The sequence below is a fragment of the Lathamus discolor genome, chromosome 4 (genome assembly GCF_037157495.1).
Source record: "Lathamus discolor isolate bLatDis1 chromosome 4, bLatDis1.hap1, whole genome shotgun sequence".
Lineage (NCBI taxonomy): Eukaryota > Metazoa > Chordata > Aves > Psittaciformes > Psittacidae > Lathamus > Lathamus discolor.
The window spans coordinates 103,339,420-103,359,183 of record NC_088887.1 but is presented as its reverse complement, the minus strand read 5'-3'; the positions used below and the strand labels follow the sequence as shown (position 1 = coordinate 103,359,183).

The 19,764-nt window shown below is 36.6% G+C and overlaps 1 protein-coding gene across 5 annotated transcripts in view; it reads right to left on the bottom strand.

The window, feature by feature from the left end:
- The window catches only part of DCLK1 (doublecortin like kinase 1), a 250,495-nt gene that overhangs the window by 50,317 nt on the left and 180,414 nt on the right, over positions 1 to 19,764 (bottom strand). For 4 of the 5 annotated variants that reach the window (XM_065678389.1, XM_065678390.1, XM_065678392.1 and 1 more), the window contains one exon: positions 11,979 to 12,073. In XM_065678389.1, coding sequence (XP_065534461.1) covers positions 11,979 to 12,073 — 95 coding nt within the window. Of the gene's footprint in view, positions 1 to 1,370; positions 6,201 to 11,978; positions 12,074 to 19,764 lie in introns of those variants that run through there. The other variant, XM_065678394.1, reaches the window with a different exon arrangement.

Here is a 19,764-nt window from a genome sequence, read left to right as displayed (position 1 = left end):
GATAGAGGGACAAATGGAAGAGTTTGCAAGTAAATCAAGCTGACAGATTGAAATTGACTTTTCAAGTACTTTGTTTTATTAGGATCCCCTTACTAAGCTGCAACATCAACTGCTTATACACTCATTTGATTTGTGGAACAAGGCAATTCTGAAAAACCAACATAGTTTCCTATACAGTATTTAACAGTAAACTTATATCTAACCTCCGCCAGCTCCTAGCAGCTGCTTCCAAAGCAGAGCCATAATTCAAACTGTAGGCTCACTAGACCTTTGGAATCCTCCAGAAGAGACTGATGATCTAAAAAAAAAGTATCAGATTCATGGAATCGGAAGTTGACCTGTCATTACTGTATCCATACTGTGGTTAACATGAAAAGTCACATGTACAATGATGCAATGAGAGGGTTTCCTTTTCTAAAGTTATACACAGGTAAAGTTTTCCACTCAACTATAGAATAGAAATTGAAAGACCATCAAAGGAGGTTCTTATTTCTTCCACCCAATTGAGGGCACAGAGCAATCACCACTTTTGTTTTTTATCTCTGTGAGTTGAGTTTTAAAAGCTGTTCTGGTATTCTTAAGTGTTACTTGGTAGGGACAGAAACCCCAATTATTTTGTGTCTATTCTTCCTCATTTCTATCATACTGCTTCTATCTATGTCTGCACACTAGTTTTAAGCAGACCTATTTACTAGCAACCAAGTGGGTTTCAAAACTAGAACTTTTATCAGGCTCACAGATCCCTCTAAGAGAGTGTCTGAACATCAGCTGAAGCATCAGACTGGCAGATGACATGTCAGAAATTGTAATGCTTCTCTTCCCCTGCCCCTGCTAAATAAAATAAAAATAAAACCAGGCTATTGATGTGTATTTTTAAAAAGTGGAAAGATATATCAAGAAAACAAGGTACTTATTTTAAAACACCATGGGTATGTTTCAGTCCTCTTAGCTTTTCAGGACATTATTTGCCTAATACTTGCCTTAAGAGGAGCACTGCTGTAGCTAACTTGTCAGCAGGGAGATGGCACCTTGCTTTGGACAGTCTACTAATTTCTCACTTCAAGTCTACCCCATCGTAAACACACACGCTTACCCCTAAGCAATTCAAGGCAGGTATATTTACTGTCTCCAAAAAAACATATTAGAAGCCAAATTCTTCCTTGAAGGATCTTTCGCATCTACACACTAGAGCCTGGGTTTTAAAAAAGCACAAAATACATTGACTATTTAAAGTGACCCACTAGGATGCCTGAATCCCATATGCCAAGTGAATCATCAGATGGACAATGCTGATCCAACTCCAGTACCAACTGCAACTATTTTTTTAAAGCCTGTTAATCACGTTTCCAAAATAAACTCACTGAACAGTGTACATTTTTTAAATATATTTATTACATTGCGTACAAGAATCTACAGTAATGTTAAATCTACCGAAACAACAAATTGCAACCAGGATGACATGGTCAAATATGAAACACAAGTACAACACAGTATGATGAAACAATGGCACAAAAATTAAGGTGATTTTCTTCAGCTGATTATATGAAATAAAACATTCATTTGCAAGTTTTACATTTTTTGTTGATAAATCAACAGGTTTCTTTTTGGTTTCCTGCATCACATTAATACAAAAATGGTATATTTTAAAAAGCAAATATCTAAGCACTTTTTGAAAAAGAAAAAAAAATAATTGTATGCATAATTTTGTAAAATCTTAAACTTATGTTGTAAATGTGCCAATATTTACAATACCATAGTGCAACTAACAAAATGAAGAGGCCTTAGCACAAACATCATTAGTTCCTCTTTCACTAGAGTTCAAATTCCAAAACACTGTATTGCAGGGCAAACCACAAACTAATTACCTCAGAGAACATCAGACAACAAGTACACGCTGAATACAGTACACCTTTCTTCGTACTTCACTGCTGAGGGTTAAGTTAAGCAAACCTGAATATAATCAACATGCGCAAATACAGACACTAAAATGCATACGGATAACTATGTGTGCACTGTGTGTGTTTTTAACAACCCTTCGCTAAGTGTGCGTACACAAGAAGTATCTACATACCCATTGCCTTCCATGGGGAGTGAGGGAGCTCAGCCAGTCTGAGATCAGGTGCAAGGTGAAACAGGCAAACTGAGCCAGCTGAAAGGTGTTACAACAGCAAACACAGCTCAGAATAGCCCCTGCTCTGCTTGTTAAGCTCTCCTTTTGGAATGGAGGGGCTTCTGCAGGAAGCACACCCATTTCCAGAGTGTGACAACTACTTGCTTGCTTTGCTCTGCATGTAAAGCTACTGCTTGACTGCATGACATAAGGTATTTTTCTGTTGATCATTCATAGTTACAAGTTCTCGTTCTGTCACTAACAAATAAACTGAAAGTGAAGATTAAATAATGAGTCTTTCATTTGGTTGCATACCATTAACTGTATACAAGAAAAAGCACAGACAACATTAATCTGTGTAGCACCACAAAGACTTCCTGTTTGTTCATTTCACTGCTATTTTTGACAAAACAGTAAAATTGAGTTGATCAGAGGTTCTTTTCTATATTACTGTTACTTCATTTTAACATTTAGAGTTGGAGGGCACTTTTTGCAACATAGTCCACCATACAAAATTCACATACTTCACACCGCTGTGAAATATGAAACTGTAAAAGCAAGCAAACACTATTATTTATTTGAATTGTTATACTACACAATCTCAAGCCAGGTGTTCTTCAAGGTTGTTTCACATTATATAGCCTTTCTTATAATATATGCTTATAGCCATAATATTAATGCCCCAGAATTTTCATTTTACAGTCATATATGCCCTGTGAAAATGGTTTAAAGTGAAAAATAAGCAGATATAATGTGATGTTGCTGAATTATTTTGCAAATTGAAAAGCAATTTTCACATTGGATAATGAAGGTTAAAGATTTTACTGTTTTCAACAAAATAACTTTGAATATTGCAGGAGTTAAAAACTTTTAAACAGTGCAATTCTAGAAATTCAAGTCTGAACATACCAAAATAATACCATTTCAAATTTATGATTAATGTTTTGTCTGTGTATATATAATATATTTGTGCATAAGGTCCTAATCCTTCCCACCTTGCAGTCAATGGTGGCTTTGCCAGTAACTGCAAACTCAGCAGAATTTAGCCCTTGTTCGTACATGAGATCTCTTAAAATTGGGCAGACTTCCTCAGAGGAGCTGCTCAGCAAGTGCAGGTGGGGCAGCTCCACCGATTTTAACAGAGCTATAGCAAATCCCACCAGATGAACGTCCTCCCACTAATACATTTTCCCCACATATTTGTTTAAAGCCACAAATGTGACACAACTGTACATGGGTTTCAAAGCAATTAATCTATATGTGTGTGTATATAAATATAAACATACACATTCTGTGCTTCACATGTGAACTTTTTGTTGTATAAAAGAAGAAGAGATTAAAAAAACCCTGAAAAGCTGCAGAAAGCATTAGGGAAATAATCACAAGTATTCATAAAGCTCAAAGGGAAGGAAAGCATTCACAATCTATACAAGACTCTTCAGCTACATCATAATCACCTTAAAGTAGGCACAAATAATGCAGCATACAGAGAACTATAAGAGGGTCAAATACTATAAAGTTGCTTAAGCTATTAAGTTATTTAATGAGGTTGATGAAATCTAGGAACAAACTAAAACCTGTGCTGTTGCAAGCAGAACTACAGCATCAAGAAACACAATTTCAGTTTCACCCATAAACTGAAACCTTCTGGTGTTGCTCAAAAGAAACATTTAATTTATGCTCATGTATAATGGGAATTACATTCCACACAAAAGGCATCTCAAAGTCTATAAACAGTATACCTTTTCAATCTCTAAGGGACTTCCATTCCTTAAATGAAATATTGATACATATTGCCCCTGAATAGCCCCTTAATACAAGTCATATGCTGAAATGATTAAATGTTATGGACTAGCATATTCTTTGAAACAGTCTTGATGGAGAACTCGCTATGATAACAATTACTGATATAAGGTCCATTTTTCTTTTCCAGAGCTAAGAAAAGCTGTGGGATTCAGGTTTGCTGGCAATCTGTGCTGTCTGCACAGAACATTCTCAATAAACTGCCTTACACAGCAGTAGCTTATAAGGGAGAGGGGAGGAAAATCAAAATTCCTGGAATTTATTTTCTTCACAGGAAAAAAAACAATTTTCAAAATGTCAGGAAGTATTTTGTTCAATCTCGTGGAGTTGTCTGAATATTTGGGAACTGATCCCAATGCACCTTTACATAATATGAGTTTCTTGGGAATACGTAATATATTTTATAAAAACATTACCTCATAAGAGGCAAAAATGCAAGTAACTTCACAGCTGCAAACTTTTTCAGTAGAACAGGGCAGCCTTAGAGGATCAGGGTATGGAGGGGGGGCACGACTGCTCATATTACTGGTAACAGTTTTAGATCTGAAGTCTGAAGCAGGAATGGCAAAACATGCATTTCAAAAGGAATGACCTAACTGCTTCAGCAAACCTGCCAGATCAATGACTTTCTCTCCAGGTGATACTGGAACCAGGTATTGAAACCCGAGAAGGTAAGTTTTGTATTCTGCTGCCCTTTTACTTCTTTTTGTAAATATCCTCCATAAAGAAAACAATATTGATACAGTGAAGATGTAGCATCACATGCCAACATTTTCTAGCTGCTGAATTTTATTATGGACAAATCAGTGTAAAGGAATTATTTCATTACATTTAAAAGTTGGCATGTGGCAGCTAAACATTTGCTGCTATTAAGAAAAATTTCCTGATTTCAAAATATATTAAATCATTACTAAGTAGCTCAAAAATATAATCTCTATAGATTTTTGTTGAAGATCATAATCACATTAATTTCTAATTCTTAAATCATTAGCATTTGAGATACTGAACAGAAAGGTGTAAGAGTAAAAAATGTGTGATCGCTACACAATGGTCTTAAATACAACACATAAAATTTAAAGCAATATGCAATGACGGGAAATATTGCTATTACGTGCATTAAAATAGACTAAGATTCCCACAATAAAGCAGCAGAAAACAAATAAAATTAGTAGATAATTTGTTAAGCAGCTGGTTATAATGCATGACCTACTTTAACAATAGAGTTTTGCATATTCATGCCGTACAAAATGACCACCTCTAGGAATTATGAAAACAGAGAAATTAGATCAATAGGAGGATGATTAACAGTACCACCATTTCTGTAGTCTTTCATTTTAAAATGCATAAAATGCCTTATCACAGCAAATAAAAAGCCAATGTTCCTGTTCTTAAAGTAAGTGAAAATAATCACTAGTTTCTCAGGCAAATTGTGTTTTTCCAAAAGGTATCATATGTGTGTCTGATGACGCTAATAGCCAGTGTGTTCCCAGATTTCCTCATTTAGAAATCTGTCCATATTGCAACACACAGATGATCTGTATTAACAGCTCCTGCCAGGTAAAACATTGATGTTGCCTGTGAACACCCTTCTGTTTAGTCATCAGATGGTAATGCAGTGAAGAGAACTTGAACACTGCTCTGGAAGCTTTTACTTTTTGTCCTGTGACCACACAAGATTTCTTAATTTTCTTTTCATTTAGAGAAAAAGACTAAACTTAGTGTTCCAAATATGTGTGTCAGGATCAGACAGCATGGTGCAAGCAGTTTAGTATGTCAGGATTTTTCTTTTCTGCATTTTACCTATTCATTGGTAAAAGCAAAGTATTCATTAACCGTTCATACCAAAATGAATAAAGATACCCATGGTAAAAACAGAACATATAATCAGTACCTTAGATTATAAAAAGAGTGCTATTCATAAATGTGCCCATTATAGATTTGTGCGTTACATTCACCTTATCCAATCTTTGTTCCTTAAAGTGTGCACAATGCTGTTTTGTAGTTGACGGACATATTCAATGGCTCATTCATTACAAATTCTTTCATTAAAATGAAGTGGTAGAGCCAAAAATACACCCCCCCCCGAATTAATTTGGCCCCATGTTTTTAATATTAAATATGCAAAACTCTTTCGTGCGATTCACTATAACTGTAAATTAGCAGCTATTCTCTTGAAAAATGTTAAACCTTCACCAAATCACAAACCATAAACATTGCTCCATTTTCTCTTTTACACTGAGTCTCCTACTGAATCCATATCATCCGAAGAGAGTGGGCGATACAGGTCCTGTAAGATGAAGTGCAGTATAGATTTGTTTATTGTGTTTGATTTGTTGCACTGCAAATGTCTTACTTTCTTTTTGTTACTGTGGACCAGAAGATACTGTTTAACACAAAACACACATATTCTATATACTCAGATTTTTGGCTTAATGTCATTTAATTATTTTTATTCAACAAACAGACGATTAGTAAATAATGTTGGAGTTCCAAAGTACAACACATTCTAAGATACAATTATTTTTTTCTTTGATTTTGTCCTATTAAAAACTATTAAGACAATATTTGTGTGTTCGGAGGAGTCTCCTAATTGTTTGGAAATTTGGCACTATGAATTTAAGTTTAAAGGGAATACAGTTCCCTTTTTGCTGTTTGGCATACAGCAGTAAGAAAGTAAGTGCTTACCTTGCATAAGGTAATCAAAACTTGCCACCCCATGCTGATATAGCATGGATCCAGCAGCCTTAGAGCCACAGAATGCTGACACTGGATATTGCCATTACCTATATTGCACTGATAATGGTATCTCTTTTCCACAGTGTTTCTGTCTGTGTGCATGTGTAAAAAGACAGCATGTAAAACCCCCATGACAGGCTCTTTCTGACGGTAGCCAAGCAACCAGCTCCTGACAAAAGAGGGAGAGTTTGAGTACATGGATTCATTGTTTTTAAAACACCCACCCCAAGCATTCTCTGATGGATCAGATAATCCTCAAATGCCAGAGGTGCTAGGGGATGACACATTGCCCTGTCCAACCTACACAGCACAACAATCCTCCCCAAGATACACAGTAGCACTGAATGAAAGAAGTTCAGCAAAGAGAAGTAGCAGAGGACAGAGTGCTATCTTTTTGAGGTGAAATTAAGCATCACTGATGGTTTAGATGGGTGCTGTGCAGGCAGGTGCCCAGAACAACTCATAGCCAAATTCTGACACTTTTAAAGTGTTTTGGTGGATCTTTTAAGTATAGGACATATTTACAAAATATAACAAAACAACTACAAGATGAAATACAAGAACACATGGGAATGGGAAGGCTGATGGAGCCAGCTTTAGGGTTGATCTTGATTTGGGGTTTGCTTGTTATTTTTTAACCACAGGAAAATGGCACAAAAATAAACAAATTGAAAAGCTATACTATAAAACAAGGACTCCTAAAATGAATGCTTTACAAATTTCAAATTTAATAGGATCTCAACAATGTATGTATTTTTATGTTTTACTTGGAGGCCCTTTCTGAGTGAAAATCAGCTCTCAGATATATTTCTATGTTGTTGTGAACTATCTAGACATAAGAAGCATTTTAAACAGACAAGATCACATCATTATGAATATTAAATAATTATCTAATTATTAAAATTTCTTTTCAGCACATACCATTTGGGAATTTCTAATATGTAATACAGAAAAACAGGAATTTAATTTGCTAGTGAGGGTAGCACTAACTTTTGAATAATATCTTCAAGGTAATGGCTTAGTTTCTCTAAATATAAAACCCATGCATTCAGAACGTACAAAGAAGACACTTATGGTGACTTACTTTTAATACTTATGGAACGGTTTTGTGCTTATTTTACTAACTCTATGCTTGCTTCAAAGCAAAATAATGCATGAAATTTCAGTATCATATTCTCTTGGTTTTTTTCATATACACTTAAATACTTGAAACTTTCTTAAACTTTTCCTTTCTGCAAGAATTTTCCTTGCCTATAATTAGCCTAAGAGCTGTATTTCTGAAAAATATAAGAACCTATTTATTATTTTGCATAGATTAATAAAAAGACAAAACTTGCTGAACGAATAAGACTTCTTGGCCACATATAGCTAAAAAAAGCCTTATATACATACAATCCAACTCTCTCTGATTAGGTGAGAGGCACCTTAAATCTACTTTTTATTATTCTATAGGTTGTAGGCTCTAGGCAAGTAGAAAAAACATTTAAGATAATGGCAAGCAACGGAAAATCAGGTATGATGCCTAGTATGTGTCTACCTTAACGAAGTTAATTACTCTGATTAGAAGACAGAGGAAAAATAAGCTCATTAAGCATTATAAAGGCTAATCAAATAAAATGTGTTATTTATATTTATTGTTATGATAGCCATGTCACCTTTTCTGAGTCTGGGTCATTAACCATACTTTGTTGTGGTAGGAACTATATGCATGTGCAACACAATAACTCTATTTGAACTGCTATAAGTCTGAATTTCAGATGTTTTAATCCTGTGTGGAAATACATTATTAAATACATAATAATTTTAAACCAAAATTCTTAATTTCCTATTTAAGAATAAATATAAAGAAAGAATTAAACTACAGAAAAGTATAGCTATAGTACACAGCCGGCAAGTTAAAATACTCTGAAGCTGATAATTGGTTAATAGTTTGCTCAGACAGCTGATAACTGCTTCCTAGTTCACTTTGAAGTCCTTGTATTACAACCAAAAATTATTCTTTCAAATCTTATTTTCCTTAAATATAGATTGAATTTCTCCCAAGAGTATTAAAATGTAACTTTCACTGATTTCTGAATTTCTGGAAAAACCTCAGGCACACACATATGCAAGTGAGAAAGGATAAAACTTTATCTTTTTATGTTGTGGCTTTTGAGGGTGAAAAATTCTATCTTTAGGGTTACATGAGTACTAGTTTCATGAGCATGTACCACAGCAGCATTTTTGGCTTTATTTACATCAGTGCAAAACTTTCAGTCAAAGGCCAGTAAGTAAAATGATTGATCCATATTTTAATTTGCCTAATGAACCCCATAATTAGATGGAATATTTTCTTTGGAAAATTCTACCACCTCTACTATTTTTACAGGACTTAACTACTCTGAGGGAGATATACCCAGTTTCTGCAAATACCTTGCTTTGGTGCCTCTGAATCCAAAAGCATAAATTCCCTGCACCTGTACTTCCCAGGACAAACCCTGGCGGCCTGTCCAGACCCCTCAGCATTGTGATGCACTAAGCCTACAACTCCCTCACAGCACTCAGTTGGGGATGCTGAAGAGATGATGGATTAGTTACAATCAGGCTATACTAGAATCAGTGTTCTCTATTGCCTTCCTGACCCAGTATACACCACTGACATCCCATGTATCTAACAGCACAAGAGAACATGCACTCCTCTAACTCTAACCAAGAGAGGGGCAGAAAAAAAACAAATTACGCAGCTGAGCTGGCATTCCCAGGACCTAGCATTCCAGTTCGAAAGCAGTAACTCCCTCAAACACCATGTAAAGAGAAACCCAGACAAGTCAGAAACCCAGCCATCACCTCCAACCCCAGAGTGTGGCTCTAGTAGCCAACACTCTTTTGATGGAGCAGGAATACCTCACCTTGAAACACTGGAGACAAGGCAGGCACTGAAATCAGTCTCCTCTCTTGTAGATCTATCACGATACCAACAATTCAACAACCTCCTAGTGAATAACCCTCCCATAGCTTCCTTGTCAGCCCTGTATCTGAAGCCATCAAAGACAAAGCAAAATGCTTGGGTTCAAATTTTGCTTATGAAAATATCGTACATAAAATCACCTGTCCTAAATAAAACATAAATGGCATCATACAAAAGTTGGTACTAAAACCAAAGAGAACACCATTTATACTCCTAATATGAAAATTAAGATTAGTATGCACCGTTTAATGGCTGTTCATATAACTAACGTAGTCATTGGAGTACACATTATGGCCTTTAACAACACAATCATATGTTTTTCACTAAACTTCTAGCTCATTCACTTCTCAAATTAAACATGAAAGGAGCTGAAATAAATTCTCAGAGCAAGTGTAAAGTTCCTATCCCTGAAGTTCTGATCAATTGATTTTGTAACCTAAATAATATTATTGCAATGCATTTTTACATGATTGGGATCTATTTTTACATTAATGCATTCCATGTTTCATTGGGAAAATAAAAATATCTGTCCAAAATAAAGCCAGACAAGCATGAAAGGTCCCCTGCTGAGGTCAAGGAGGCTGGATATTAATAACTGAGCAGGGAATTCAACTCTTTAAAAATGTCTTATCTCTCCTCTAGTTTACTTCAATATTTATTTTCTATTGAGTTAGCAACATGATTGTTTTACCATTACACAGCCCTTTGCATCCATAATACTGCCACTCAATGATCCTGTTACACTTCCATATAAGGAACCCGGATAAGCCCATCTGCTCTCCTCTCCACATTTGAAAGTCAGAAAAAATGTGGCCAAAACCCCCTTGTGTCTAATGGTGTTGACCACATGGTTCCCACTCACCCACCCACTCACATTAACAGAAAAACATCTCTTCACTGTGGGGAGAGAAGTATCAGTGGTGGAAACAAAGTTTAGGAAAGTTACCAATGAAATGAGACAGCCTTACAGCAAATGAAAATCCACTGTATACTGGTACCATCCACCTAAATAATGTATAATTCATTTGGGAGACTCTGTTCCCTGTTTGGCAACTTAATAATGATTCATTAATAAGTTTTGACAGTAAGAATAAACAATAGTGTAAGACATAGCATTCGAGAAGATTTTAGTACCAGCTTACCCCTGGTACAGAAACTTTCATCTTTACTCTCTGTGTACCAGGTGATGAAAACCACAACACTACCCTGAGGCTTCAAGCTGCTGCTCTCTCGCTCTCTTCATATTGCAGGATCACACTTGTCTTCCATTTCTATAAACTAGTCACACAGAAACCCATGGCTCTATCCCAGCCTGAGGTAAGACTTGGGTAATCACAGTTCCTCAGCTCCCTGGTATCCACTGGACAGCAAGAAGGGTCCACGGGCTAGAAGCTATGTCATGCTACATGCTATTCCTGATCTGGGTATCTGGAGAATCAGGTCAGCAACAGCCCCTAAAGTCCAGCACTGCCAATCTTGTACCTAATCCCTTTACTTTGAGAGACACAAATTATGTCTTTATTTAAAAACTGAAAAGGCAGAAAAAGCATGTGTTCAAACTGTGTTTATAAATAAGCCTGAGATACACAGTACTGTCTTAGGGATGCTTTCATTGAGAACGTATCACAGTTTAGAAAATAGCAGAAGAGAAGACACATAGATATCTGCCCCATTGCTTTTGAACAGATACAATTAATTTAATCAGCATATGGAGCTTTTTGGGTTGAACGACTAATATTTTGTCAGTGGGTTACAGCATTAAGATAGGTACTACCTTAATTCTTGATGCACACTTAGGTACACTGTAGATTCCTCTGTAAGTTATAACTAGGGAGAATCTACAGCTACTAGTAACTCTGGTCCAACAAAGTAATTGACAAGTCTTATACTGCCTTGGTACTGATAGTATCTTCATTGCACAAGGCTATGATACCACAGCTAATCTGCTTCTAAATTCCACAGTGCATTCTTTCACCTTGCTTCAAAATCAAAACTGTAGGTTTTGTAAGTGACATAATGCCTATGGCAAATTAAGAACAAAACAAAATATGTCTTTGACAATGTGAACATTTCCTTCCAGTTGTGAAACATTTGGTAAAAGAAACTAAAACAAAACAAGACAAAAGTTTCGTAAAACAGGAGAAAGATATCCCTGGTTTTCCCCTGAAGGAGAAACAAATTTGCAGCATACTTAGCCTTTGGACAGACACAGAACAGTAGTATTCCACTTCAGTGTGTTGTACAAAAACAACAAGGACTGTAGCCAGGCTCTTCCACCCTATGACTCTACACACAAGGAGTGGGGAGAAGCCTATCGGATAACAATGCTTATGCCAGACTCTCCCCAGCCATGCTCAGAAATCAGTTTTCTTATTTCCTTACCCTCTGTTTCCGTAGGCTTCCTGGGCTGGTGGGAGATGGGCTTGGAGACTTCCCAGAGCGGGGAGTAGAAAGCTGGCTACCAGGGGTTCCATTCACTAAAATAACAATAAATGGAAAAAATAAATACAAGGCATTATTTAAAGCAAAGAAATAGTTGAATCAACATATTTCTTTTCATTCTCTGTTGAATAGATTAATTTGGTTTTGCTTAATGTTTTAAACATTAAATAAGGTAATTCACAAAAGAACTATTGCCTTAGAGTTTTGGTTCATGAAGCCAATTTTTATACAGAGCGCAAGCAAGTGATCAACAAACCTGAAAAGATTGTTTAGTCAACAGCAGAGAACATGATCATGTTTTCTTGCATTGTATTTGTTCCTGTACTTGAAAGTGATGGGGAGCAAGGTGCTTTGTTAACCTTAACAAACATTTGCTAATGTAAACATTTTAATTCCATTTACTTATGGCTTGAAGCGCCACCCACCAAAATTTTAAAGCAATACTGGTTGCAAGAACATATCAGCTGGTTGTTGCTCCTCACTCATTCATCTGAAGAGATTTTTGCAATACTATCTCACCCAAACGTCACCTCAGACTTAACCCAGAAGGGCTTTGTAGAGGCATGTAAGTCTGACTTACAGCAAAGCATCCCACTTTCTCAAATAGGTAAGTTCCTTCATATATGTTAGTGCTGATCATTTTAGAAGCCATCTTTTGCATGCATGTGACATTATTCATTAAATTAACAAAACAATACCAGCAGAGGACAGAATTCTACTACAACAACATGAGAGGCTATCAATAATGTTCATACTGAATCACTGACAGAAACACTACAAAGCATGTATCTCACATATAAGTAAATATTCTTCAACAAGCAATTGTTATATCACAGTCCACATTTATCAGCACCAGGAAAAAAGAATCAACAATCAGATTCCCAGATTCTGAATCTTAGGAGAATATTTACATACTAGGATAACAACAAGGCATTTGACTTACCTTCTATGTGTTCTAACATGGACAAAATCTTACTGTTTAACCTGACAATAGCAAGCAGCAAAATTCCTGCTCTGTACTAAGCCAAGCTGTAGCCAAACTGAGAAGCAACGGGATTAGTTAAGGATAGCTGGGGTTGCTCACAGAGTGAGCTGAATGCGATGCAGGATTCATAAGCAGAAGCCTTTTCTGCGTAAGCCTGACGTCTTCAGAGCAGCAGTGGGAGGTGCAGGTGCTGTCTTAGGGATACATCAAAGGTGTCAATTAAGCACAATGCTGCTGCTTCACAATGCTGAGCCACTGCAACCCCCACTCGCTTTCCATGGAGCCCCGAAAGCCAAAGCAATTTTCTATGCTGTGCACTGAATCATAATGAGGTGCCTTTGGGGCAATATACCAAATGATTCATCCAAAAATCAAAATGACAATAACTCTTGTAAAACCTTGGCTGACTGGCAATCAAGCAAATGCTAATTCCTTTGGATAATGCAGTAGGGATTTTAAATAGATTTTTCTTACTTTTTACATAAATACATTCTTCTCACTGGTTAATAATGGGCTTACACATTATAGGAAGAAACATGTATACCTACCATGTCACGTGCAGCAGTGAAACACATTATACTGTCTGATAAATAATGATCAGTTAATAGTGCTTAGGTGTTATGAGTATCAAATCTCAACATCACTTTGTGCAAGGCACTGTTCAAGGAAAAGGAGCAACATATTTCTATAATCATAGGAACAACAAGATACATTAAATGGATTTCAGTAAGCTGATTTTCTAGAAAACCATTCCACTCATCTAGGCTTTGGATTCTCTTTACACAGAGGACAATGGTTTGCATGTATCAGAACTAGTTCAAATATTGTACTAAGTGTGTGTGGGAAAGCAGACACATACAGACACATTCACTGAAGTTCATACAGTATTCAGCAAAGCACTCAGTAGGTCTGGCCAAAATGGCTAAAATAAAACTTATTATCAATACTTCCAAAATAACTGAGGAAAAAGGCAAGATGAAGACATGAAAAATGAGCTTTTTGGAATCTCAAACTTTTAAAGTTTTAAAGGACTTCTTGTAAATAAAATTGGTGTTATTTAGAAGCTAATATGAAACTACTACTATTCACATAGAGCTAGTTCTCAAGACTGCTGTGTAACAATACTAGTGCTCTGCCTTCTCTTTAAACCAACTTAGGTCTTATTATTATGAGAAAACTTAAGGTAACAGGTACACTTTCATAAAACATTGTAGCACAAGGCACCAGTTCCTGTTCCTTACAGAATGACTCCTTCCTCATAAATTTCAACAACAGTTTTTCTTAGAATTACTAGTGCAGTTTTTCTGTCCTGAAGACAAAGACTTGAGACTACCAGGTGGAACTAGATAAATAGATTCACTGGTGTATTTAACTCTTGATGTATTTCCCACATGTACCACTTTGATGAGTAGTATCAAGAAGAAACAAAGTATTATAAACCCTAAAAATTACTCACTTGCCACCATTAAGAGTGTTTAAGCTAAGCACCAATGCTGTCTCCAACAGCACTTTTTAAAAAGGAAAATTATGATAGTTGTGCTTGCGTTGGCTGTCTGTAATATGTGAAATAAAGAGCCCAATTAATGGATCAAGGCCGTCATGAGATTTAAAAGGAGCTTGCTCACCTCCTTATCCATATCCAAAATACAAAGGTGATAAATACTTAAAACACATACCAGGATTTTTGTGAGTGTACAAGGTCTCCTCATAGAGAGCTGTTTAGGAAACTCTAGACATGAATATTACCACTGAGGATGAGATTCCTTTTAGTAATCTTTAGGTACCTATTTTATTGGCTTCTACATCTGAAGTAGTTTTATGGACCTTATTTTTAACCAAGCTGCTCTCATAGCATGAGCTGTTCCATCTGCAAGCAACCATCTAAAACGGACCTGATGAACAATGTACTAGAAGTATTCACTGCAGTGTAGACTTGTAAAGTTAGGCAAGGTGAATCCAAACCCACACACCCAGAGGTTTAGGATATGCTGGAGATGAAGCAAAATCATCAAAATTCCCCCACCTATGAATTTTGGTGGATTTTATTTCAAGAGTAGAACTCCATTAAATAAACTCTGATAACTGAAAGCCATACAGAGTCTACATTACAGTCAACCTGAACAAAGACTTGGGTGACGGATTCTATTCCCAACCTGCACATCAGACAAGTCATTTAATCTCTACCACCTCCCTACTTAGGCTTTACGTTCTGGCAGAATAAACCCTCTCTGCAAACCATTTTGTCTGTCTTCAGACCACAATTATGTTCTGCATACCTGGAGATATACATTACTACTGATATTATTGATGTAATGCTTAAGACAGACGTCACAGCAGGGGAGAAATGATAATTCTGAATAATTCCCCAGTCCACCCCAGGAGCCCTCCTTTTTATCACCTTGTATATGGCTTGCTGGCCATTCCACCTCTGAATCTAGTTCTTTTTGAGTCATTATACTATTTGCAAATAGAATTGATATTAGGTGCTGTGTAGCAGGAAGAGACTGGACTGATTTTGACCCTCCTTCCTGAACTCCATTTACAATCACTATACCATTCTTACATATGCCACTCATGACCAGATAGCATGGCAATAATTAAGTGAACAAAAACTGTAATTTTTAATAATAATGTATTCCATGTAAGTACAGAAATATAGTCCAAACAGTTCTAAAATCCAGTTCTAGGTGGAATGCATTCTGTTTGGAAACTGCAATCCTGTCCAGTATCTGCACTGCATTTCTCACTGACTCATACAGCACATATGCCTATAAGGAACCTTGCTGTAGATAAAGACATATGAAATTGGTAAATCACTGTTGTGATTAATCATGTTATTGAGTGAGGCAAGAGGTTTCTTGTCATTCTTTATTCACAAAATGGCAGGGGTCAGAGACTTCAGCTTAACAGATGACACCCTCTCATCGTATCATGAAAAAGATTTATCTGTTCAGAATTTCACAGGTAAAAACTGTATTAAAAGGCTAAAACAATAACAAAATTATTGTGGCTGCTCTGAGCAGATGTATGCAACTGCTTAGCTGTGAACTCCTTTCCTTACTGTCCTTTCTTGCTGAGGATGCATAACAAGGCAAGGACCTGTCTTTGCTTTTCCAGCAACTGGCACACACATGAAGGCAGAAACTCCCATAAAGCAGAATGCTAAACCTGGATACCATCATCTACTGAGATAAATGCAAAATACGCTTTCATATGATGAAGTTTATAAACCAGTGAAAATGCTACAAACAAAAAATACTCTGAAGGCATTCCAATAAATAAATTTTGATAGGGCATCTTTTTATTAAGTAAACCAAAAAGTGCACAAAGCTGTATTAAAGTATCAAGTGCCAGTCTGAGAAGCTGCCAGTGCCATTGCACTGTATTAAAATCATACTCTCCTATAAAACTGTCTGTTGATGCATTAGCATCTTGTACTCTACAGAACAGAGAGACAACTCTGTGATTACAAAAGTAGTTTGCCAAACACAAGTGTGTTTGCAAAGAGGCAAGAAGAGACAATGGGAAAGGAATCGTGCAGGCTTTTTTTTTCACAGCCACAACTTACTTATGGGACAAGTTGAATTGAAAAATTACTTACAGAAATCACATTATGTCTAGGTCATATTCAGCAACCGTCAGCTAGAAAACGGTGATACAAGATCACTAGTTGATCTTGTCTCAATTACACCTGTAGTTTTGTCACTGTCCTTTCCAAAACAACATTTTTGTCTCAATAAGATTATGTAGTTAAAAAGTAGTTAGGGAACAAACCATACGTTGCCTTCTAATTCCTTCTGCTTTTGTATTCTGCTTGTATACATCTCGTCATCTTTGTCTTCAATCCAAAAGACAGTTTGTCCAGAACACTACATTGAGCAAATGCCCTCATTATCACTTCCCATAAAGATAAGGCTTTTTATGTTCTACCTAAGCATGCAACTGCTTGAGAAAAATGCCACATAATCAGTACTGCATTTGTTTTAACTGGTATTAAAACTGTCCTTTTTACATTCAATCTTCTTTAGAGTTTGTGTCAAGAAGTTATGCAGATGCAAGATCTGTCTGCCACTGAAGACAAGGCTTGGTAGACCCATACAGAGCCTTCATCTGATCAACAGATCAACAGGTGAGAAATGTCAGCAGAAAGGGTCACCTTCAGGTCAGGTTTACATTCCCATCCCAGCAGCCATCAATACCTGAGTCCTTGCAAGTCACTGGTACCTGTGGTAGCTGTACAATGTATCCCAAACAGTGCAGAGCTCAGCCCATGCTGTGTGATATGCTGTGTGATACACCCATGCTGTAGCATGCACTATGATAACACTTCTACCTCAATCTGAAGTCAGCTATGTCCGCACTATCAAGCAGAGAATAGCTGCAGACACCTAAACATTGCAGACATGCCTTATATCTCAGAAGACAGGAGACTTTCTTGAAAATACTGTTCCTTGGAATCAATGTTGGTTTTTTGGTTTTTTTTTTTTTTTTTTTGTAGCCTCAGAAGGTGGGTAAATGCCTCGTTTTTTTTTTTTCCATTTCATTAGAGTACGGCTGACATCTATGATCTTGGCTAATTTCACGTAGTACCTAATGAAGAGAACATCTATGTGTATATGAGATTTAATAAAAATCTCTCCTTTGAACTGTTTTGCCTAATTGGAAATACTAGGATTCCCAAATCAGTCTGTGTGAATGAGTACCAACTCTGAGGATGTTCATATGCAATTTAACTTTTTAATCCTTTAAGGAGGTTAAACTATTCTGTCTGGCCAAACCTATTTCTCTTACAAACTCTTTTTTTTTTTTGTTGTTACAGGTGATAAAATGATAGAACTTAATTTTTTAATGGTTTGTATCAAATACAAACACCATAAATAAAAAAATTAAAAGGAAGCCACGATAAAAGGAAAAATAATATGGAAATCCCTGTGTCTGTAGGATGACTCCGTCGCTCCCATGGGTTTGTACTCTTGGCTCCAGGAAAGTTTTGATTAATCATATTTATTACAAAATCTGTCAGCTGAGTACCTATAACCGTGTGAATAAAAACATGTCACCTCGCCAAAGACAATATGATACATCATGTTCCTTCCTTTGGGATCCAAAAGACCTTCTTGAGTCAGGTGGCTGAAGAAAAACTGCTTCTGGATAACAGCCTAGGATAGTTGATCAACTATCAAACTAAATAAAAACATGATTTTTTTTTTCAGAAGAACACATCTACCTCCTTTTTCCTGGCTACCTGAGAATAGCATAGGCATCTGCTCTAGAGAAGCTTTCAGTAAGATCCAATTTCCATATCCTAAACCCCTTTTTTTCTTTAGGGTACATCTACAGTCTTGATCAGGCTTTAGTTTGACCTGTAGCTTCACTGTTAAAAAACCCCAACAACCACGCAGCCCTTGGTAATACCACCTACTTTATTCATTCTTCACATAGATTCCCTTTGTCATTCGGAACAGGTACATATCAACCCTGTTACTCTTGAAATAGATGCTTGCTGAACTAAATAACTGAAAATCCTAAATAACTCCACACCAAACGAGTTGCTGTTACAAATAACATTTCAAGCATTGAAAATATTCTGGGGGGAGGGGAAGTTTGAGGGGAACAGGAGATAGCTCAGAGGGGAGGAAAAGTGAGAAGGAAAAAATTTGAAAGGAGGTGCTCAAACTGAAAAGAAAAAAGAAGGAAAAAAAAAGGAAATAGTTGTCTTTGACAGCAAACCCTGAAAGTTAGAGTTGGCATTTCAGAAGCTTAAAAAGAGTTCATCCAAATCAGTACCTTTCCTTAATTTAATGGACTAATGGTACAATAATTCCAAAAGTCTCATGCTTCTCTTAAAACTAATGATCATGAAGAAGTAAGCACTGCTTTCTTCAAACCTGTTGTCTCTTCACCTGCACTGGGGCTGCCACCAATGGCGTTAATTGGTAGCTGGGCAGAAGCTGACAGGTACTGAGTAGCTGTCAGACGTTCATAATTTTCAGTCACCAGCAACAAGCTGACGCTTGATCTCACCAAAATTTAACATCTCTGTTTTGATGTCCTTTCCTAAATAGTACTTGATGCCAAGAACAAAACCAAAAACAAACTAAACAAACAAACAAAAAATCAAACTGTTTTACAGCCTTTAAGAAGACATCAGGAAAATTAAATAGAGGCAGGATTATCTGTTCAACCTGGCACCAGACTTCAGCCCTCTGCCCGCCTGGGAGGTCATACTATCTTTCTGTTTTTCTTCTCTATTTAGACTGAAAGCATTTTGAATCAGAAGCCTCAAATGCATTTGTGAAAAACCAGAAAGAGGTCCTCCTGCAGCGAGACTGCTGTCTTGTGGTACTGTTTTGGAACACTGTCAGATGTAAATAAAAAACTCAACACAACACATAATGGAGAAGTCAGCCCTTACCACAGATCTTCCTAGCTTGCACGTACTCTTAAAAAAAAAAGGATTCTGTGTTTTTATATAGAAATAGGATGCATCTGCTCTCAGGAGCCAGGGAGGCTACCAGGAAAATCTTAAGCACATGAAGCATATGCTATGTTCAGAAACAAAACACAAAACAAAACAAACAAACAAACACACCCCCCCCCCCCCAAAAAAAAAAACCCACAAACAAACAAACAAACCCACAACAAAATGAAAAAAAACATAGATTGAAGAAAGAAAAGTGAACACCTATGGAAAGGCACACATTCTTCTTAAATATATCAAGAAATGGTGCAAAGCCAGGT